The sequence below is a fragment of the Paralichthys olivaceus genome, chromosome 9 (genome assembly GCF_024713975.1).
Source record: "Paralichthys olivaceus isolate ysfri-2021 chromosome 9, ASM2471397v2, whole genome shotgun sequence".
Classification (NCBI taxonomy): domain Eukaryota; kingdom Metazoa; phylum Chordata; class Actinopteri; order Pleuronectiformes; family Paralichthyidae; genus Paralichthys; species Paralichthys olivaceus.
In genome coordinates, this window is record NC_091101.1 from 24,572,501 (window position 1) to 24,597,142 (window position 24,642).

The following is a 24,642-nucleotide window of genomic DNA, read 5'->3' on the forward strand; positions in this document are numbered from 1 at the left end:
AGTGCAAACTGTGCCAGGCAAAACATCAAAGCAGGGCAGATGCACATACCTGCGACGTGAGCGCCGATCCTCGCCTCAGGGTCAGATGACAGCTGAGCATTTCTGTCACCTGTTGATTTATTCTGTTGTCTTCGCCCCCCCCCCCCCCCCCCCCCCCCCTCCACCTCCTGCCCCAACCATTCCTCCCTTCCACGACCTTAATCCTTTTCTTCACCCTTCGTCTCTGTAGCTGTCCTGTCTTGTCTTCGGTAATGAAGGTTCTAGAAATTCATCCGGATATTAATAATGTTTCTGTCCTTTTTATGTTTTTCTCCTATTCTAACTTAGTCCTCTTTTGATAATCAATGGAAATAGGTGTATGTGGAAAATGTGTGAACACGATAATGTTTTCTTCTGTTTTTGTTTTGATATGGATTTCAAAATAAGATTAAGAGGCACGTGTGTCCTACGGCTGACTTGGAAATAGACATTTGAAGTGCAGTTTGAGAGTATTGCCATGACATGTAAATCATACATCATTAGTTCAGATTATACAATTATCATATTTTTGGCAGCAGAACAGCCTGGTCGTGCCAGTGTTGGCATTGAGAACAACACACCAATTAAAAAACAAGTGGCAAAGCATACTTAAACAGAAAGAGTAACGTCCCACTGCAGGATCTGAACCCCCGGAGTCAGGGACTGTTTCTGGGAACTTAGTGATAAACCCAGAAACCTGAAATATGAGTTTGCAGTGCTGAACATCTGTGACTGCTCCAACACATCACTTGTGAACCACTTTTTATGCAGGAGTGATGTAGACTGTGATCACAACTGTTAATACTGGGACACAAGACAGAAATTTATTTTAATTTGAGGTTTTAGCACCAAGTACCAAGCACTTTAGTACCCAGCCCGGGTCAGACACCCAAGGAGCCATGCACAGCTCAGTGTTAATGTTGGGTCTTTTCATACATGTTTGGACTGTAAAAAGTTATTATTTACAGTCCTCACTGGATCTGACAGTAATTTACTGCTCCTCTCTCTGTCTCTATCATTTGCGCTGCACACTGCCAAGCGAATCAAGTGTCCACATACATGTGTCCAAGGACACTGTGTGTGTGTGTGTGTGTGTGTGTGTGTGTCGGGATGGGCTGTCTGAGAGAGAGAAGTGGGCAGGGGAGTCAGTGTGTGTGTGAAAAAAAAAGTGAAGACAGTAATTGTTGAACAACAGATACAGCCTCACAATGGAAAAACTTTTAATCTAGAACCAGTGTAAACGTAGAACACATTCACGGCTGCATCCATGTGAGCGTCGTCGCTACGTTGAATTAATTTAATTTTAAAAACAAAATACAAAAAACTGCTTTTGAATCCTCAGTGAAACAACCTCCCAGCGTCTTGTATTACCGCTCGAGGACATTACATGTGTAATTGCCTTGTAGCAGTTATGTCAACACAGGCAATTACACTTCTAGCCCATTCCAAGGTGAATACCAGTGATTGCAAGGAAAGGGTTGGTGCTCAGGAAATGCAGGTACTTGCCTCGGCTATTACAAGGTAATTACACAGGTGCCTGAGAGCAATGGAAACCTGACGGGAAGGCCTCCAGTGTGGAGGAGAACAATGACGGGTTATTGGGGCACTAAGTGTCTGATCAGTGAGAAATTACCAAGCGTGTCTCGAGTTTCCTCTGTAATTTGATGTAGCGATGGTGCTTGGAGATAGTTTCAGGTCTGGTTACGCATCATCCCTAATTTTGGTGCTGTTATGTTTTTTGGTACAGGCTGGATCAAACTTTTTATTTACTGAAATACTTATTCAGAATAAATTGTTAATTTTTCAGAATTAGCTGCAACTGCTGCTTTAGTTTAATTTTACGAGTTTATGCTGTGATCCATTTTAAAAGGCGTGTACATGTGCAGCCTTGATATTATTATCATGTTGCAGGGGTGAGAGAAAATGATGTGAATGCCTCATGGCCAAAGACTGAAGAAAATTAACCACAAATGCAAACACTTAAACAAATGTGGTTTACATTACATTTAAATGCCAATTATAATTTGTCAGCTATAAAAGAGGCCTGGCAATTAGTGCTCTGATATGGGAGTGTTCAAAACAACATGACTGCACTACCAGAGCCCCAGAGAAGCAGAAATCCAACAAGATGTATGAAGAAGAACAGAGTGAAAATCACAGATAGACAAATTTATGCACACGCTATAGGGGTTTTTTTAATTTTCAGGAAGTATTAATCACGCTCAGGTTTCGTTTTATTTACTGGATTGATTGTGATTTACAATCAGTTTTAGTTTACATGTTTACATTACACTTCTGCTATAAGACAGCGCTCTGCTTGTTGTCTCCTTCACAGTTTTATGGGCTATTCTGCAAAGCACACTGGTACATTTTAGATAATTAAAGCCCCTGTAAACAGCAGGGTATCATCCAAAATGGTGGATGTCTCATTTTGGAATTTTTTTTTGTTTGTGTCTTTGCTTTGTCAGAGTCGAGAGTTTTCAGCAAAGAAGCCCAACAAGACTCCGGTGAAACAGAACGGCCCTGCAGGGAAACCATCGGGATCTGCGGTCAAGCCACAGATTAAGGTATGGAAAGACTGAATCACCTGCTCAGCTTCGCTAACTTGTGGTTGGCTTGTTTTTGAATTAAGTGGTTGACAGCTGCTGGGCTGGAGAATGAGGATCAGGTGTAAGGTTCAACAAAGAGCCTTTTTTTTCAGCACTGTTTTATAGAAAGGCGGTGCAGATTTATACGTGCATTAAAGACAGATCTGTGTTTTTCTTTTTTTACTATTGTTATTCATATTCAAGCAAAATAAAGGGGTAGGGTTCTAAGTTTGGTGAGCAAAAAATGAAAGCATCTAAATTACACCCCTCCCTATAAAATCCCCCTTTTACTCCGTGTCCTAGACTTGTTTCTGTTGCGAGTTTAAATACTTTTTGAATTAGTTGGAGAATAACACAGCTAGATTTGTGTAGTTCAATGAAATGCGTCATGTCTCTAAGTGTAGGCAAATAAGGATGGGTAATGCAACAGCACACTGTGTGAAATAAAGCAGTGAAGAGCTAACAAAAAAAAACAAATGTCCTCTTTAAACTGTTATTTACAGTGGAAATGTTCACGCTCCAAATGTTGTTGAGTTCTTTCTTCGCTCACGACAAAGTCCACAAAGTTCCGTGGAAATCTGTAAAGTAGAATTTGCATAATCCTGCCGACAATAAACAAACAAACAATGGGACAGGGTTGAAAACATAACTTTCTTCATGGAGATGATAAACCCAAGAAATCCTTGATGATCTTTTTGTGTTAGATGACTTCTGCTTATACACGAGTCTGAAAAAAAACACCGTGACCGAGAGTAATTGTTTGTATTTATTGGTTTTCACAATTAAAACCGTTCCAAAAAGAAAAAAGCCTGAAGAGTTCCTCCCATTCCAACCCCAAGGAATGTGATAAATACACACTGCAATTAGTCCAACCTGATAGTTAATTTCTTGAATGGAAAATCTTGGGATCGTTTGAACTCTGCCTCTCTTTTAAGCAAACATACCTGACCTCTAAACAGGTTCCCTGGGGCAAGGTTTAAACCCCTGACCCTTTGGCCTGACACCTCTGTCTTGAGTTGCAGCCACTTTTGACGGCCCTCCAGCCCTTTGGAGCGCACGCACAGATCAGAAAATACAAGTATATGAAGTTCTCGAGGGACGTTACAATGACACGAATGATGGATTGAGGCACTTGAATGCTGGCTACACTAAACGCACGCCATCGAGACTGGTGCACATAAGAAAATCGTCATTTCTCTTTGATAGAGAGCTCTGATTTTTATCACGTTAAACCCTAAGCCACAAGATTGCTAAACTCCTAGGTTCCACTGGGAAAGTGCATCGAATTCAGTAGTGTCCGTTGTCCAGACATAACACAGTGGCTCTTAAAATGCTGTGAAAGATTAGCCGATGGCCGGCTGACTCGCCGAAACCGTCCCAACAGTTTAACTCTCTGGCCTGTGATGCTCAGACTGCCCCCTTCCCCTCTCCACCTCCACACAACAACTGTTCCCTCTCTACAACCTCTTCACACCCCTCACTTCCTGGACACACCTTCTCCCAATTGCTCTCATTACTTGCGTTTGATGTCTGGTGCAGCTTGCGCTTCCAGATGCCCCTGAGGAGCGAGGAAGCAGGCGTGGGCGTCTGTTTTTTTCTTTCCTAAATGCAGGTGACTGGTCATTAGATTTGCTTGTCAGATCTGCTGCCAGCACCGCGATTCGCACCGCTCTCGGCCCAGCGTGTAAACTGCACCTTCTTGCGTAACGAGCTTGTCATGAGAACAAGCTAACTCGAGTCGTTCTAATCTGAAGTAACTTTATCTTGCAGCTGGTGTCTTTTGATTGATGGGTTTGGAGAAGTCGATGCTTTCAAGCACACGTCACGGTCGTAAAGTTGTTAACCACTTCACTCAGGCTTATCCCAAAGGGTGTGAGTCATTGTTTTAACGACTGATTGACATGTGTTGCAGCAGGTGCCTACCTTGTTAGCGCTCATTTATTTGTCCTGTTAATGTAATGTTGGCTTCTTTGTCTTACTCTTCCGATTAATGTACCTGTTGTGCATGAAAAATGTCCACAACACCAAACTCTGTAAGTGTATGGACTCACAGTTCCCGGTGACCTGATGGTTCCCCCGAGAAACAGGCCCCCAGATTCCAACAAAATGATAATTACCATCCCAGACAGACCTGATGAGCAGAGGTGTCACAACCATGTGTTTGCACTGGATTGAAGACAAGAGATTGCGTCAAATGATGGCGTGCTTGTGATTAAGTTCCATGTCTCATGGCATCTGTAATCAGTGTCTGGCCCAGATGAAAAAGCGTGCTTGCTTTGTGTGTTTATCAGCTGTTTCAGGTCCACAGCTGTCCTTTGGAAGTAGAGAGCTGCCCGTAAATAATAAATGCGTAGTGCATTTGTTTGGCCAGGAGCCAGCAGCATATGTGCTCTTCTTTTGTAGCGTGTGTGTCAGTCTTTATTTTTTTTTTTTACTTTACACCTTTTGATCTGTGCTATAAACTGCAGCTCTCTTAGGGACAGCGACAGATTATTGCATTTCTCTGTACGAGAGAGATCATTTGTTCTCTTAAGATCATTCCACCTGTTTTTAACTACTGCGTCGCCTCAAGTTGCTCAAGGTATTTGGATGTGGAGGATTTCTGGAGTTGAACCAGTTCTTAAAGAAGGAAAACTGGGATTTTGACAAGGAATCATTTAATGTGAACATTTTGACCCAGTGCATTTCTACAGTGTTTACAAAGGAGCAGACTGGAGCTGCTGTTCACAAGTGTGATTAAACTGTCCAAGTAACTTGTGCATGGCAAGATATTGAATATCTAATTTCTCTGTGTTTATTCTTAATAAAATAATTGAGACAATATGAGGTCATAACTGAAAATTCAGTTTGTAACAGCTTAAATCTGCTGAAAGTTACAGGAGTTCTTGCTCAGCCAGCATATTTTGCTTTACTTATATGGCAATGGAAAAACTACACTCAAATGTACTTATGATACAGTCTCGTAGGAATAAAGACCCCAGCCATGAAATTATCAGTGCCATTCTCCGACCCATTAAACCGAAGAACAGTTTTTATGCACCGACCGACCAGAACTACAAACTGTCCACTTGTTGATTTGTTAAAGGTTGTTCTATGAGTTGCTCCTCTGTTCTTTCAGATGTGTCTCTGGCTATCAATGTAACCCTGCAATTTCACTGGATTCCACACTGGCTTTGCGTGTAGGGACAAGCTCTGTGGCTTGTGTAACATGCAGTCATGTTGTACGACTTGTGTGTTGTTGTGTCACATTCAGACACTTTCTAATTAAGGACCTCTGGGGCCTCCACTGCCCAAGCCTGGACACACCTGTGGGGGCCCGCCAGCTCAGGGCTCACCCTGCTCTGTTCTTCACAAACACGACAAAGCCGTCTTTGTCGGTCACAGTCTGGTCTTCCACGTTCCCTGGTGACGGTGTTGTTTTGAACTTGACAATTCATCAACACGAACAAAAGAGTCTCATATTGTCTCTTGGAACTCATTAAATTGATGTCAGTATAAATTTATTGAAAAAAAAACAAGCACGACAGCAATTGCACTTTGACCCTTTCTCCCCTTCAGATGTGAGGATTTACCTTCAGTGGAAAAACCCATTTGATAAACAATCTCTCTTGCTCATCTGAGAGTCGGGGTTTTCCCTCTCCTGCATGCAAACCATAAAAAACATAATTTGTACCTGATGTATTTGTTAAAAAACAGAGATGGAGTAATTAGGCTAGAATTTGCTGTCCTTTCTAGTGCTTTTATCCTCTTCCAGCTGATTACCCAAGCCAAGTCTGTAAACACAGACACGAATAAATGGGTCACAATGGGGCTGCAGCCCAAACTGACATGTTGGGTCAGCAAGTGAATTAATCACCAATAAGTTAGAATTAGCAATTTAGTGTTGAGTTAAAACAACTACATATATAAAAAGAAAGTAACTGAACCTGAGTAGAAGAAGAAATACTGTGCTATAATATGGAGCTATCTTTTTTTATCTACACGTCTATAAATCTCTCTATTTGTCATATCAATCAGTGTTTCTTATCTGGCTGATGTATTTCCCAAGACACCCGCCCCAGGAAAAGACAAACCCCACGCCGGCCCGTCGAAAGCTCCGTCTCTGTCTGAGGTTAAGAACAAGTTGTCAACAGCAGCCAGGGAGGTGAGACTGACTGTCGTGCTTTTTTTCTCTTTTCTTTTTTGGTCAATGACGAGTCTGATGCGCAGTTAAGCTGACGATTTACTGTCTGTCTCCCACCAGGGGAAACCTCTGCCGAAGACGGAGCAAAAATTTGAGAATTTCGTGAGAAGTTCTTTTAAAATCTCAGACAAAAAGGTAAGTAATCAAAATTCATTTATTAGTTATATATTTATTGATTGTGGATCGTTATTGGACCCAGATTACCCCAAGTCTGAGACTGATCTTTATTTTGGGGGCTGATGCACAGACAATATTAGGGAGTACAACATTTCCGATAATATATATATATATATATATATATATATAGTAAAAGAAAAATTGGAATATAAGGAAAAATAACTGAAGCTTGACATTTTATAGTTTAGCAATAAACTTTATTATAAATACCTATAAAAGAAAACACAGATACAACCATATATAGAATATAAATTAAGAAAATAAACATTAATGAGCATCTTCTCTCCATTGTTCTGTAAAGTAGAAGTTTTCTCATCAAAAACATAAATGCAGATACCAATGTCTGTGTTAGGCTCATACTGGCTGACAGATATCTTGGTCTAGCTGTTGTCTGTAAGTCTTGAGCTCTGACATTACACTTGTAATTAACATACAAGTCCTGCGTCTTAGCTTTTGCAATCTACACATAGATTGAGATGTTTGCTCCCGGGTTTCTAGGAATCCGTAGTAGCCGTAGGTGCGATCACATCGATCCTCATTTTAACTTACAGAGCTGGGTTCCATGATAGATACCCAGGAATGCATTATTCGTCCACACGCTGTCCTCATTGACCTTACGCTGTCCAGTATGCTTTAAATGTCTCTCAGGCACAGTGTGTTCTCTTCTGAATTATTTCCATTTTGTGTCAGCGGGCTCTTTCGAGATGGAAGGGGAGTACACCTGCCAAGGCAAAGTCTTTCTTGGTGATTTACTGAAGTGTGTGTCTTTTGTAGCCTTAATGAAGGGACGGTGGTATGTGGATGGTACCAGTCTCTTTCACATTCAAGGCCTTTGACCAACCCCAAACCAGGGTCTTTCTAAATGCAGGACTTAAATCTCCTCTAATGCTGCTTGCCATGTTCAGAAGATAAACAACTGCTCCTGCACATTGTTTTGCAGAGCAGGGATTAATCACAGAACAGCCTGTAGATTATCACCGCAGTAATAACTCCCAGTAACAGAGCCTGCGCTGTGTGCCAGGTATAACTGCACTTCAGTTTTGAGATCACACAATTGAATATTTGAACGTGCGTTCGTGATTTCAAAACGTTAGCTGCACAGTTATGGGAGCAGGTGATAGCTCTACAGAGCCGGGTGGACGGGGGAAAAGAGTGGGGGTGGAGTCGGGTCGGGGAGCGCTTGTTGATCCCAGTGTGTAGAAACATCTGTGGAAGTGCTTTGGTTTCATCAGCCAAGGCTGAGATCTGTCAGACCTGGAGCACCTAGTCATATACTCTGGTATGTGCTGCTGCCCCCACCCAACCCCTCGTCGTTCCCCCAACAGCCCCGTCCAAACTCAGCGTTCCCACAGGCGAGACGCACAAAAGCATGTTGTAGTAAAAGTGAGTCATATGTCTCATGCTGTATAGCACTTCATTTGGATGATATATAATTTCTCTCTTTTTTTTCCCCCCTTGTTATTCTGTTGTTATCCCTCTCTCCTCTCTGCACGCCGTCCTCAGGTGGTCAAGGATCTCTGGAGTTTTGTACAAACGCTGAAGATCGAGAAGAAGTAACAAACCCTGACGCATTTGTATGTTTTGCATCCTGCAAGACATTTAAAGGCACAGTCAGCGAGATTTCCTACTCAGCCTCATTGTGTCGTCACTGTTAACTCTGAATTGGAACCGAGGGACTGAACGCAGGAAGTGGGCGACGCTGTGAATGATTCATCATTGTGTAGATGTGAAGCACTTCCTGGAGCTTAATTGTGGTCCCTCACAAACTCACTCGTTCATAACTTCACCACCTGCCAATCTGCACCATCTATAGGAGAGGAGAAGCAGCATCTATTAAAAGCTGCACATGTCCGTTTCTTCCAGAGCAGAAATAGCTGCTACAACTTTAACACTTTAACCACCTGCAGGCAGTTAATGTTCCTACAATGACGTTTTAAATTTAAGTATTTATAGCCCATCGATGACCACACCTTTGCAAACATAGTCGTATGCTTGGTTTGCAGCAGTATTAGTATTTTTTTTTAACCACCAGGTGTCGCCACCGATTTAAATCCTACCCGTCACTTTTTTTTCCAAAATTCTAATAATGACACATAATTCACATAATAATTACCCCCCCCCCTGCCCTCACCCCACTTCCTGCTCGCAAGCATTCACCATTTTCATAGCAAAACAACGTAATGTCGGGTACGCAACAGGTCAAGCTAATAATGAGCGCCCTCTGCTGGATCACAAGTCAACGTACTTCACGGGGTCTGATGCGCTGTGTGTTATTGAATTCAAAACGGGTCATTGCAGTTCTTTACTGCAGCTATGAAATGAAAAAAGTTTTTAAACTCCAAATTGCAGAAACCGTTAATTTCTTTGCCTGTAGGTGGCGACGCTGCATATCTACATCTCAACTCTACCGGTCGGTGGTGCATGTTGCATTGAACTGCAGGTGCAGAATTGTTGTTTCCGCCTCGATGAACAATACCGGCTGAGCCTGGTTTCAGGTGCTTCGCATCTGAGACGCTGCGTCTCCTTGTCACGTCAATAATGCAATAGGAGAAATTGCAGAATGTGCCTTTAAATATCTCTGCTGTACACTGATATGAATCAGAGTCCCAGTTTGTGTGAATTTGAGAAGTATATACAGGAACGGTTGAGACAACTGATACCAGGAGACAATTTCATCAGCCAGTGGTTATATCGTCTTTATTTGTCATTTTATATTTACAAAGCGTTTTTTTTTTTTTTTTGCTTTCAGGTTCCATTAATTCGTCTGCCATTGCTGCTCAGAGCTTATTGTACAGAAATCTGTCAGTGAATATTCAGCAGGTGTTTTTACAAATTGCCAGTGGAAAGTATACTGTAACACGCAGTAACTCTATATATGTTGTTGGCCTACAACACCAAGATACATGTCTTTGTCCCCCGCCATGATAAAATGAATAATCGAAAAATATCTAAAACAGTTCACTTTAAAAATGAAAGCGTGAAACCGTGAGATTGACGTGTCGACAGCGGTGGTTACGTTTTCTACTTTCACATATCTAAGTTTTATCTTTTTATATTTGCTTTCAATACAAACGTTCATGAGTGCGATCTTAACTTGTGGACAGACCTGCTGACGTGTATGTCAGTGGTTTTTTAGTGAATGTAAATTAGTATCAAGCTCATTTACATCCGTCACAACCTGTGAGGGTAATAATTACAGTGATTACAGCCAAAAATCATCTGCAGCAAAAAAAATACTCATAAGCGCAGTACTCAAAAAAGAAAAATGCTGAAGAATATTATGGGCCCTATAAAACCAACGCAGATGTCCAGGTTTTTCTTTAAAGTAACATTACCTACAGAAAGTTTGAAAAAAAGGCTGTTAACAAGCCGCAGGAGTTTATTTATGAGTTGGCACCGCTGTCACTGTATCCAAGCGTCGTCCAGTTCATTAAAAACAGATAGCGAGCGTATGATTAACATTATTTACGACGACGTGATCATAAGGTCTACATCAGAAAATGACATCAGCCACAACATAAGCTTTGCAGGAACCTCGTAAAGAACTCGTAATTGTTTGTTCTCTCGTGTATCAGCACTCTGATGACAATGAGCAGGCGCTGTGCTTATAATGTGTTTATGATCCTGTATAACGCTTTTTACGAGCCGAACGTCGGCAGGTGGATTCCATCCACAACCAATCACAGGACTTGGTTGAACCCCCTCGTTTGTTAATTAGATTTGAGATTCCTTAGGTGTCAATTTAATTAGTCCCAATAAATTAGATGAATGAAAGTTTGATAATTTAGCTAAATCTGAGAGTCAGATTTGAAGTATCTGTAGTGTGGTGTTTTTAGTGAGGGTTCAGTCAGTTGAGAGTGTGAGGATTAGGTTTTCCGTCGTCCTGTCCTGAATCCTGAATGATTTCTTCTTTTTTTTTTATATACTTTGCTTGTATCTAACTTTTTTTCTTGCTTTTATTTACAATTATGGCAGCTGAACAATTATCCTCTCAAGTTTTTGCTTAATCCGCCCTTGCTAATAGCTGGTTTTGCAGCTTGGATCTGTATTTGAAATGTTGTGTTCTGTAGAAGTGTTTTATCGTTTCATTTCAACGTTTCGTCTTTAGTTTGTCGTCCTTTGATTCTGAACTGAATAATTGTGAAGCCAGTTCCTGAGTATGTTCATGTGAAATAATAAAAAGAAAAAGATTCGATCTTTGTTGATAACCTGTCGGACTTTTCAAGCTCGTTATTTCTAGTAACAAAATCTGGTTGAAAACATTTTTGCTTTTTATTGCTTTTGGTTCAAATCTATTTCAAATGTGGCTCTGATGGTAATTGAAACACGGTGAAAAGAAACCTTGTTGTTTGCTTTTCATTGTTCAACCTAATTTTGATTGATAGTGTTTCCATGAGTTGCTAATAGAATATTCTATTCATATTCCTGATATGATTATGCCATTACCTCTAATGTTATTTCACGCCTTTTAAACATTTGGGGTGTTTTCTTTCTAATTTTGCAAAAGCTACAAACTCATTTTTACTTTTCCCTCGTGTTCATACGCGGGGCACGCGTCTTCATGCAGTTGGTCACTGTCGTGTATCGATGCCCCAAGATGCAATAGGACGTTCCAATGTGATTAAGATGTACACATGTCTACATAATGCAACTAAGGCTGAAATGTTCACGTCTTAATTTGATTAGTGTTTATTTTGATCGGCCTAATCAGGTTAGTATCGGAATATTGTCGTCCACGTGGCCAGTGATCAGTTTTTATTGGACCATAAAAATGTTGTCACTCATCTCAGTTTGTAAACGTAGCACACAACACTTTTCTAGTCCTGTTGACCAGTCGCCCATTTTCTCACACACACACAAACACACACACACAACATAAAGAAGCCTCTATTTGGGCGACACTGTCTTTTTTATGTCTCCCTCTCTGTCACTAGTTAAATACAAACTGATTTTCCGTCAAATGTGCGTCTGTAAATTTCCTCCCTGCTCAGATTGTGATGGTTTGAAGCAGCCATGTTGGCAGCCCTATTAGCTGACATCTGGTGAGTGAAGATGATATAAAGAAGCAGGAATCTGGATGTTTCCCTCATTATCACAATTACCCCTTTCCTCCTTAATTGTAATTACCATCCATCTTTGTTGTTACCACTGGGTGGCAGCGAAGTCCAGCCTTAACTTCAAAGCCAGACTCCATAATGGTATAAATTGATAAAACCTTTTACCTGAAGTGTGAGTCAAACATTACTTCATTGCCAGCTGAGAAGTTTTTGCCCCATAGCCACAAGGAAGTGAGGCACGCTGGCGGATGCAGTGACGGGATGACGCACAATTTAATGTTGCACACAACACGTCTGAGAGACACGTGGAAATCCCCCCTTCGTGGTTCACTTGAATTCCAGTCCAGGGTTTGACTGAAGCAGCCTGAAGGTATTGACACACACGCACACACTCACACACACATATAAAGAAAACCCTACGATTCCACTTGAGCAAATAATATCCACCAGCAAACTGCTGAAAGATTGATTCAGCCTTCTCCGAAACAAAAACCAAGATTTTCTTTTCTAGTCGTATCTAGTTTTGATCCGTTAACAATGTAGGAAACTTTGATTCGTTAAAACTTAGAATATGTTAACTGCAAGTCTGTCTTCATTTCCCATTAATCTAGAAAATCCAGAGAATTTTCAACAGCTCGAACTGGGAATGATTGTTTCTTTTTCAACTTTTGAAAATCTCATGTGCAAGTTTCTAATAAGTGGATTTATTTGTTATTTGAGGTTATGAGAACACGGTGAAACATCGTGATTGACAGAGAATATGACTCCTCCCACCACCGCTGCCGTGACGTGTTTGGTGCAAGATGGCCGAGTTCACATCCGGGATATTATGGTGTCATTTCTGGATTGAAGTAAGAGGTGGTTGAAAGATGCAAATGAAGATGCTGTATGTTTATTTTGTACTTTGGGTCGATTGACATTTGTTATTGCATTAGTACCTTTGCTGCAGTTAAACCACACAAACTGCAGGTGAGCTGCAGGTATCAGTGCCCGTCCTCTGGCAGCCAAACACAATATTAGACCATTTGGGAAATCACTAGTCCAGCTGTCACACGATATACATGACACTCTGTTCTCAGTCATGGATTGTGTGTGTGTGTGTGTCTGTGTGTGTGTGTGTGGCATGTTTCCTTGTTGAATTTCTTAAACTTTGGTTTAAGATAAAATAATCCTTGATTTACTCGGCCCGGGGGTTATATTATGGTACTCTGTATATGTTAAGGTCGTTCTTTTCACATTGATATATGTTAAAGTGTTCATATTAATTTGGGTTTAGTTGTTGGCGGACATGCTCATTAAAACATCGCTCTGTCGTGCTACAAGATTAAAGACTCGAGATCAAAGCCCATTGTGGTTTAATCAATTATTCAACAGATTAAAAAAAAAAAAAAAAAAAAAAAACTTGAAATTTGTTCGGATATGCTTGAGGACACAAACCCTCAAATCCACATTAAAATTCAGACGTGCATTGTCACCACTTCATCATGTCTTTGTTCGTACGGCTTGTAGCAACTAGTATCAATTAAGCTACAAATTTTCACTTGATACAGTCACTGGTGTTGCTGCCAAGAGCGTTACTCCACATGCTTCTCTCCAGACGTCTTGGAAGTGTCAGTACATCGCTCTCAAACACCAGCCACTCTTTTCCATGAATTTGAGGCAAAGATTATGCAACCTCATCCTACACTGTTCTTAAAACTGCCCTCGGGGAATGTTAACACTACTGTCAGACTTACTATATCACTCCACTCATAACAGCCCAGCCTGCATTTTTTTACTGCTCCGGTTGTGATAGCTAAAAGCAGAGATGGCAAGTACAACTACTCTAATTGTTGTGTGTTTTAAGTAATGCACCTTTGAGAATACTCAAGTCTTTTTTGTTAACATTAGATCACTTTCTGCTAAATCGCTGCTTATCCATGACATGACAAATGACCACAGTCTAGATTCTGGGCTTATGTGAAACTTGGCTGAAACCCTGAAAGATTTTTTTAATCCCAAATGAAGCATCAGCTCCAAATTACAGCAGTTTACACAAGTGCCACATGAATCAAGAATAAGTCGGGGCATAGCTGCTCTGCATGACTCCACAAACCCGATCCAAGCTTTCTCTGTCATTCTCTGTCACAGTTACGCAAGTTCGCAATCATTTTATATAGTATTTTCATAATGCAGGTTTTTAAATTCATGTTGTTGACGAATTCAAACCATTCAAGTTCTCGCATGCAGCTTTCAGACCTGCACTGAACTCCAGAGATTCTCCTGAAATGATCCAAAGGGGCTGAACGTGCAAACGCAAATTCTTTAGAGTTTGAGCCCGTTTGTAAAAAGTCTGGAGAACGAAGAACTTGGCAGGAAAATATCAGGAGGATCTACAGCAAGCAAGTGGGTGTGTTTGTTTATAACGGATGTGAAAGTGAAAACAATGATTCAGACATTTTCCTCTCGTGAACCCGTCTGACTCTGACAATCTGCTGCCGTGTGCTTCCCATGTGAAGGGAAGCCTCTGTTCCTCAGACCATGCCGAGGTCAGGTGTGCCACAGGGATCTGTGCTTGGTCTTATTCTTTTCTCTATTCACGTGCTGGTACAGTAATCTATTACTACAAGCTGTGTTTCCATTGCTATGCAGACGATACTCAGCTTTACATCTCCGTTAAGCGAGACCCCTCTTATCAGCTTTCATCAACAATTACACAAACTCTACTTTCAGTCTTCTTCAGTCTTACTTCACCTTCAGTCATTCTTTACATCATTTATCGATCTCCTTCACAAAATGGAGTCGTTTTCATTTTAACTCACTTTTTATGGATTTTAAATATTTTGCATGTAATGTTTTTTGTTCTCTCAAAGGATTTACATGTTCTTTAGAATTCCCCAACTCCTTATTAGCCGTTAGCTGAGGTTCTGAAAAACACTCACATGCATCATGGGTCAGATTGACTTTCTAGGATTAACTTGCAGGACTTCAAATTGAGGATAATATTTTCATCGCTCATCTCTGGTGGAAAGAAATGTAAGGTCATGTCTCTGCAGGCATGTACATTTCCGCCCTCTTTTTTTTTTTTTTTTCTCACGACCCAAAGGGATGTGTGATTTTAAACACATCTGCGCGTCTACCTTTGGAAAGAACTCACCACACACCAACAGGTGCCGTGTGATAATACTATGTAGTACTTCTGTGGTCAGGACATGTGGTCAGTACTGTGGAACTGGTGATAAGTGCTGCTGTTAACGCAGACGTGTTGGAACAAGATGCACTGGTCATGTTTGCACCTCGCGGCCTCAAGTAGCAGTGAGAGTTACGTTGGATTTTAGCCTTTATCAGTTATGGCATAGGATTCGCAGAGATGGACAAAGGTATTTTTTTCTTTTAGGTCATGGTTAGTGTTCATATCCACAAACGAACCAGATGAAGTTAATTAATTCCACAAATGAAACATGAAATAAGGGGATTATCTTCTCTGCAGCCACAGTTTGTGATGTAGTCTGACAAAAATGTTGTGTTTTCAAATATACAACTTGTGCATCGCAGAAAGTTTCTGCCAAATTCTTTGTCACAGGCCTGTTTGAATTAACACGTTGTCAACAATATCTGCTTCCTCGGGTAGTTTGTACTTAACACGTCAAAGTAAAACTACTGAGGGAGGTTTATCGATCCTCCCCACACACACACACACACACACACACACACACACACACACACACACCCATCCCTCCCATGACGATTGTTTTGACCTTTGCTCTGAGGAAATAAGGCCATCTGTGCTTGATGTGACAGGTTGGCACATCACCTGGATACAAGCAAATAAACGAGCAGAGGGAAAAAATATCAAGGGAACGTTTCAAGCATTCACAGGGAGCTTTCAAAATGGAACAATGGCTTTGCCCTGGGGGAAAAAGTGATCATGCTGGTATGTTTATATTAGACGGAAAGGAAGCCATCATTGTCATCACCAGTGATTTTCTCTTTCACGTCTCGATTCTGACAGTCGACTGTATCTTAATAACAATTCCTTCGATGTATAAGTCGATTGTCGTGGATGATGCGCTTATGTAAACATTTTTCTTCACCCAAAAAAAAAAAAAAAAAAGACAGTCAAATCTTTTCCTGTCAGGATTTGTGAACTCCGTGGCATTATCATGAGCAAAGCTATTTTTAACTGTTCCAGTCACATTCCAAGATGTCAGTATTCTCAGTCGAGTCCTCGCTCTCCGTTGCAGTTTTTATTTTCTTGTATTCACGTCTTTATTTTGCTGAAGTCTTGACATTTTGGAATATGTGGTGACGGTTGTGCAGTCAGGGATCGGGAACACTTCAGTGAAACAGACATCGGGGGGGAAGTAATTGTGCAAATTAGAGGAAGGAGGTGGGGGAGTTCATCATCTATCTTCCCGTAAGCAAACCCTGGCCCAGTAAAACACAGCCCAGTTGGTACAGCAATAGGACATGCGATTATTAATACAGAAGAGGGAGGTGCACTCACCTCGACAAGCGCCAACACGCGAGCGCATTACCTCTACGGCTGCTATGGCAAAGATGTGAGCTGCATTCCTCTGCCCACAAACTCCCAGCCTCTCTCCCCCAGCGTAGACGAGAGGCTCCTGAGAGGAATCAGCTCAGGTCTGGGGGAGTTTGACGAGTCAGACATTGTGAAATGGAACTAACGTCGACTGTATTCTGTGGCCTCACCTCCACATGTTCACCTCTGTGAGATTATACTTGCAAAATAAGTTCCTGCCAATTCTCTTTGTTGTAATTTAACTTGCTGTGAAGGTGCATTGGACCAGCTGTGTTCATTTCAGCCATGAATCTTTCGTCTGACTAAGATTAAGAATCTCATTTTGCTTTTCCACGATGACATGGTATTCCAAACATTCCCCACGAGTTGCCAACTTCTATGTGACTCAATGTTGTGTTTGTTTTCGCACCATTCGGACGCATCTCTGCATCACAAAGCTCATCACAATCAGCATGAGGTGTTTTTTTTTTTTTAAACGCTGATACGGAGCACGAGTGAATTCCATTTGACTTAAGTGTAGAACTGAGAGGAGCAAGTGGCAACCACGCAAATATCTCAAAAAGTCTGCAGCAAGATTTCATTCTTGTTCATCGGCAGCAAAAAGAAAGTACGAGGTTCAGACGGGAGTTCATGAAGGTAAAATATAAATCTTTTAAAGTCCAGTCTGAAGCTACAACTGTCATGTTATGAAGTCATGATGCTGCATTCATTCATACATATCTGTAAAACTTAAGGCAGAGATAGAGTCTTAATGTTCAGCAGAGAAACTTCCCTGCATATGTTTTCATCAATACACAGGACGGCTCCTCCATGGCACTGGAAGTTCACGTGAGGACGTTTTAAATTCTATTTCTAACTTACCTCCAGTTTGCTGATTCTGTCTCGTCTTCACTTCTTATATTTCTGTGAATCTGCAGTTCTGTCGACTTTATAAGTTTGATGGGATAAAACTTAACTGATCCCGTGCCGGGGAAACACATCTGTTGCAGCAGCAGATGGTTAAAAGATGCAGATACGAAAACATGTGTAAAACAGCATAAAATTGGTCATAAAATAGTAAAAATAAAAAAGATACAGAGAATATGTACTTAATATAACATTAACCTTTGTCTGTTACAGCCACAAGGGGCGCCACACACACTTAAACATGTCACAGCGTCCCCAGATGTCTACAACACAAGTGGTGAGTAATGTGATATTGTACGTGACATGGACAGGCATGTTGATGATACAGATGCAAAACAAAAAAAATCAGGTATTTACTTATATCATTGGGTCAGTCTCTTTTACCTCACCACTTTTACCAGATCCCTGAACTTCAACGAGCTCTTCTCTGTGACGACTTCAGTCCCAAAGCTCTGAGACGCCATCGCGCTCCTCGCGTGTCAACTCACTCACAGCTTTTTGCAAAGGTTTTCCAGATTGTAATTAAAGAAAGATTATAATTAGAACGATTGGTAGGTTTTCTCTCTGCCCACAGGACCCAGGGTAGTGAGGAAGTGTCTGTCTGGATGGGCAAGGCAGGTGAAATGTATTTATATCCATTAAGAAGTGCAGAGAGGATAGAAAATACATATATTATGATAAATGATATGTCACAAAATGATCGTTAATCCTTCCCTGTGGAGGTCGGAGAAAAGGAAGAGTGGGATTTCACTATACCTCTTAAAACCTCACTCAACACTGTTACTTTTCCTGTAAGATTGAAAATGAGTTTTCTCAGGAGAGCAGAGGAGGAATGACTCACAACTGATGATTCAAAACATCCCACTCTTCATTTGGGTTGATCCGAAGCATTTCATGAACCACAACGCAACAACACAACAACACTACCAACTACCAACAACACCAGTGGATTTAACCTGATTTACCTGTTTTTATCGTAGTTTGGCTTCTTGTTCTTTTATATCATACTATCTTTATTCATCCTACCAGGTAATGAGAAGCGGCCACCACCCCGGGGAGATGACTGAACCTGTCCCGGCTGTTTGCTCACTCTGAGATATATCGGGCACGTTTCGTTCACGTCACAAGTTCAGATTACTTTAAACTCAACTGAGAGCTCGGTTTGTTCTTTGACAGCTCGATGCGTCGACACTTCCCTTTGTCGACAGTCAGCAACAGTGATGTTCGTGAAATATCATGACATCGTCAGAATCGTGTTAAACTGATTAAACTTTATTGTTATTTCATTTGTACACCACCAGACAATATTCAGTCAGCTTGAAAGTCCCTAAACACAACTGAAACAAAATCAACCAGATACACAAACACAACTCATGAGAGTGCATTCTGCACCAAGGCCCAACAGTCACCTCATGAAACCATATTCAAATCCAGTTCATCCAGATTTTGATTTGGCTTCACACACTCATAAATATCAATCCACTCAATATCAGTAAAATTCTAAATTTCCCCTTTTGTTCGGATCCTCACCAACATTTTTAATAAATTCTTTCTTCACCCACTTCTTTTCCCCAAGTTTGATAGAAATCCATAAAGTAGTTTATGTGTAATGATGCTGACAGACAAATGGATAAGGGTGAAAACAAAACCTCTTGCATCTAATTCAATCGTATCACAGTCTATATACAAGCTTTTTTTTTTTAAAGTCTCTCTGAAGATGGATTATACCCAATATAAACTCATTCATATGAATATTTATGGATACGTGATCCAGAAACCCAGGTGAACCAAAGGATCCTGTAAGATCTCAGTGTGCTCTGACAGTGAGTCTGCATCAATCATACTTTATTTTATCTTTGGTACTGTCTAAATTTAGTGCGAGCTGACGCAATGCATCACATACTTGTTTGAAGGAAACGGTGAAGGCAGGAGCAAAAACAACATCAGCCATATCAAAGCTGGATGGGTGTGGAGGGGTCCAGCCTCTTTCTCGGCGGGTGGAGGTACCAGCCTGCCTTCTCTTTTGTATGTACATCTTACATCTGGAATGGGCACATTTTTTCCCTCTTTTTCCAAATAACATCTGCAGCTAAAAGCCAGACAGGTAGTTAGAGTTGATTGGTCATGGATGGATTTTCTCTCTCGCTCTTCTCTTTCTATGTCGCTCCCTCCCTTTTTTTTTTTTTTTTTTCTATGCTGCAAAGCCCAGAGGCTAGTATTTCACTGATTACAGAGTCCCTCCATTTGAATGGTCGTTTGTGTATTGTCAGAACAAAGGGGCGAGCGGCCTCTGAAGAGGTGCTAGACAGGGGAATGGATTGGGCTCAGCGATTAGGATGAGTGGAACTGCAGGTTCAGGCTAGCTTACTAGAGCAGAGACAGATCAAGGAGGGACTCCACTCCAACTGGGACCTTTCGTGACTGGGGAAAAAAGAGGACGCGTCGGCAGCAGCTGCACTCCGGTGCTACTTAGTCTTGAACTTAAATTGTAAAACAAGTTTTATACTCTGAGTAACACAGCTTTAGATCTCGGTCCCGTAGAGACGTATTCTCCCAGTTTCAGTTATTGCCTTGAGCCCAAGTAAAGCAAATTCAGTAATTTGTTTAAACTAATGAAATCAAACTCACGCATTATTCCACCTGTGCTGTGCTACATTATGTTGCATGTGAGCTAACAGTGGTTTAGGTCTTTGCTGCTATTTCCTTCATTTGTCAGACATCGCTGCTGCTACGTCGCTACGTTTACTCCTTCTGTCCACACCGCTCCGGAGTTTCAGAGAAGTTTGTCCTCTCAGATTCCCACATTCGCCTGCAAGTTGCCAACTACTCCAAACAACCAGCAGTGAAAGCAAAGCGTTGATAACACCGTCGCTAACAGTTCCACCTTTTTCGTTGGTGCGAGAAAAGAAATCCCTCCTCTGATTGTTGTTTTTTTGTTCATAGTGTTTTGTGGAAGTAAGGAAGTGGCTGCGGAGCAGAAAATCTGCTTCCTGTTTGCACCTGCACGCACATGTAGGCCAACGTGGGCAGAGATTACACTTGATGAAACAAAAACGAATTAGTATGGATGCAGCCAGAACGCTGCGTCATGATGCTGCTGTTCCTTAAACACAGGCATGAGAAAAATCTGTTTTGAATATAAAGCAGATTTAGAGTAAAACATCGGAGATAACCGGACGGACTGCAAAGGTTTATAGTTGTTGAAGTTTATTATCTTTGTTTTTTAAAACTAGTTTGTGAATCTGAGACCGAATCTCACACGTTGCCAAGAACATAAAAGACCAGTTGCACCCGAGGAACAGTTTTCATAGGGAACAGTAATCAGATGGTCATTAGCCTGACAGCTTTGGGCTTTGAACACTCACTTAGTACTTCGCACCCCAAACATGAAGGTAACAAGTTGAAACCAAAGTTCCTCATCAAATTAAGAGGGTGAGTCCGCTTGGTGGGCTTCAGCTCGCTTTTGATTCCACAGCGTCACCTTCTCAAAGCTGCTTTCAAGCTGCCTTTTACTCTTTGCTCTGAGCCTTTGTGTCACAGACGAGAGCGATAAAGTGAAATCCAATCGAAGGTTGAAGATATGCATCTATAGGTGCGTTTTAATAATCCAACGTTTTGGACAGTTTGTGCGTCTCGCTGCAATTTCATGCCACATTACAAACAACCAGGCCCTTCCTCTGGTAATTATGTCCATCCAAGAAAACAATTATGGGTCGTACAATTCAGGGAGGAAGAAAAAAATAACACACACTTACATCATTTTACTTTTCAAAGTTTCACCACCAAGTCCACCCAGCTCTATTATGTCATTAAGACTCATATTGTTTAGCAAAGGACTTTCTGATTACCTCTGCTCGTCCAAGGGAGTTGACGTTTATCTGTCAGACACGGGCCAGAAACTTGGAACACACGGGGTCTGTCGGCTGATTGTTGTTCAGCTGCAGCGCTGTGACACATTCTGGCGTTTTCTCTGCGCTGAGCTGCGGCCAAAGAATTCATCCAGGCATGAGTCGTTCAGTGATGCATTTAGTCACATAAAGTTGTTGCATGTGTTTGCAACTAGCAACAAGAGAGCTGCATCGCTTTGTTTTTGTTTTTTGGACTCGGGCTCCACGCTGGACTTCGATGGGGCAAATCATCATTAGCGTCAAACAGACGACTGCACTTAATGGAGTCATTAATACGTCCAGCATGTACCGCGGTGCTCAGCGATGATTTGTTGAAGAGCGACGCTTTAATTTTCACCCTTCACTCCCACTCTTCCCTTCAAGGCAAAACCCTAAATGGTCCTTAATGACTCCATGCAAACAACGTGTGGTGCGGGACAAATTACTCAAACGCTTCCCGCTTCTCCTTCTCCTCCTCCTCCTCCTCCTTCTCCTCCTCCTCCCTCCTCTGCTTCAGGTGATACTTGAAAGGTCTGCAACATAGCAACCAGGCAGGAGCTGCACCCTCCCTCCTCTGGCTCCTCTCTCTGTCACCTTCCACAATGTCAAGGTGTCGCGACCCTGTTGCGACCCGGGTCCATGTTAGCCGTTAGACTTCGGTAGCCCTCGGAGGGGCGCGGCTCGGCGGCGTGAAAAGGGATGTGAGTGTGTGTTTGGAGAGGCCGGGGCGGGGGTCAGCGTGCACTAATGGAGTGAGGGTGATTTCAGTAAGATGAGAGGAAGAGGGCCGTCCCGTTCAGGTCTCACATGCTTGTCGGCCTGTGACTTCCAGTTAAAATAAAGGGCTTCTGGGTGGCTTGTTTGAGTCGGCGGTCACCCCTCTGCATCAGTCGTCTCACCTTGGGAGTTGAATGGGACACATGTACCCCCCCTCAACACACACCACAACTACCCACCCCTCCCTCGCGGCCCTGGCACCCCTCCTTTCCTTTAAGTCAATATGTCCGTGTCAGAGATGAAAGTGCAAAGTGGGAGGGACGCGGAGGGGGTCCTGACACTAATGTAGTACACTGGGCTTCACTTACTGATCTGCCAAGTTCCTTTGTCGAGTTTTAAATGCCTGCTAGGGCCCTTTGAACCGCTGAGCGCTCGCCCGCCTTCAGATGCCTCCTCCTCGAGCTTCAATGAGATATCCTCGGTGACATTCCCACAGTCCCGTCGCCGCGGACAGACGCGCAAAGCTGCACGGAGGCGGCCATGCTCGAATTGAAAAAAAACAAAACAAAAAAAAAAAAGGCCTGAACAGAGCGCGGGAGTCGTCTCAATAAATGCATTTGCCACGTTGCAGCTCTCGACTTCAAGGTCGCATTTGTTTTCCGTCACAATCTGAATCGCTCTCGCTCACGTGGCTGCAGAGAGGGAATTTGAATCTGTGGTTTTCGAAGCACTTTCATTGGCTGCCAAGCACAGCCAGCCAGGTAAACTAAGACCTTTAACTCGCTGGCTTGTTTTTCTCACTCCTTCGCTCTTGTCAGCTAATCTCTGTGGGTAACCTTATCCCGACTCTTGAGTGCCCCCCCCCCCTCCCCCTCCCTCTCACCCTACCCCTCCCCACCCCCCTCCCTCCTCCGAGCCACAGAAACTGGAAGGAAACAGCTCTCCCCATTCATAAAGCTGCTCTCGTTACGCTCGACCGGCGGCAGCCTGCGTTTGATAGTGTCACTGTTTTATCAGGAACTTTTAGATTTTTTTTTTCTGTCCAATAGTGTCAGCAGGCAATTTATATCAGCAACTACTCATTTCACTGATGGTGTGATAGCTCCTTTGGCAAATCCCTCTGAACGGTCAGTTCACCCAAATTGACAAAGCTTGTCCCATGCAGGGGGGTGTTCTGTGCTCACCCCCGTTTTCTGTTTTGTGTGTTTGTCAGCATGATAACACAAAAACTACTCGATGAATTTCAACTAAACTTGTGGCGAAACACGGGAAAGAACCCTTTAAACATTGGTGTGAATCTGGAGCCGAGTTTTTTTTAACACATATCAGGTGTATTTAGGAGACTGATGTCTATGAGTGTGTGAAATTTAACATATACCTGTAAATTTTTAGATAAATGTGCAGATCTGGTGGATTTGAATGTCTGTTGTTTTTAGTCGCACATCTTTTCCTCGTCACTTTAACATTTTGACTTCAACAGTGAAGTTTTGTTGTTTGTTAAAAACTGAACTCTAGGGTTTGGCTCTTAGAGGTTAGTAGAAACTGTTTGATGCCTTTTGTCTCAGTAAGATTGATCAATAAAAATAACAAGGGTGGAAGAAGGGATGGATGACAAGTAAGGTGCAGTTCTTTATTTTCAACAGAACCTGTTAGGTCGTTATGATCCTTTAGAGTCTGTAAATCATGTGTAGTTTTTTTCCCCCATCCTCTTCACATATGATTTTGCACGTCTCCAATAAATCTTTCCCCTCTGCCTCCTGGGTGTTGGTTGCTTTGGCAGACTCATCATTAAATGTCCTACGCTCTCGACACTGATAAACTGACAAAGGCCTCCTGAAGAACAGGGGCCTTCCCGTCGGCCACGAGCTGCGATAGGTTTCCTCCTCCTCCTCCTGACTCACAGGTGTCCACATCCGAGTCTGCCGCCGCCGCCGCCGCTCTCTCTTCCCTCAGTTGTGTATTCGCAGCCATGCTCCGAGAAGTTCGACACAAACATGTGCTTAAGAGGCGATGAGTGAATCCACAGCGCTGGCTCTACCACAGTCGCTGCTGTAATTGCTGTTTATCGCCCTGCTTTTCTTTAAATCAGTTGTCAGGTGCCTCTGTTTGGGCCTCTGAGGGAAATCTTTATCAGTGGCTTGTGTAAGCCTTACGTGATCAAACAGACCCAAAGCCCTGTGCACCTACAAGAGAAATCTTCAAATTATCTTTGTGGATAATTACTATTTGCTCCATTTTTTGCTGTGATTTCCCGCCCTGAGGCAGACAAGGCTAAATTAGTCATGCTTTAACTGATATTATACGTGAGTAGTGTTGCAGGATTATTAAAGTGCACTGTGGTTGACAGGATCAAGCCTTCTTGTTCGGCATGCAGCCATGAATCACTGGGTAAACCCACATCAACCCACTTTATCCACATTTGTACACGCGGGAGAGATAAAAGCTTTGTTACTCAACTTGTCCTAAATCAAACACACTCAGATGCTCCGAATGGAAGCCACAGATTTTGTATTTTCCCTGTAGCACAATTGATTAGTTGTTTATTTGGTTGTCTGTTTGCCTTATGTTGATCAGGAGCTTAAACACT

General features: G+C 42.2%; 1 protein-coding gene across 1 annotated transcript in view; it reads left to right on the forward strand.

Annotated features, from left to right (window-relative positions):
• The window catches only part of npm1b (nucleophosmin 1b), a 14,385-nt gene extending 3,209 nt beyond the window's left edge, over positions 1-11,176 (forward strand). Inside the window, exons 8-11 of the mRNA XM_020105689.2 lie at positions 2,487-2,585; positions 6,655-6,750; positions 6,850-6,924; positions 8,470-11,176. Of these exons, the coding sequence (XP_019961248.2) occupies positions 2,487-2,585; positions 6,655-6,750; positions 6,850-6,924; positions 8,470-8,523 (324 nt within the window). The 3' untranslated portion in view covers positions 8,524-11,176. The remainder of the gene's footprint in view (positions 1-2,486; positions 2,586-6,654; positions 6,751-6,849; positions 6,925-8,469) is intronic.
• Positions 11,177-24,642: the final 13,466 nt, after the last annotated feature.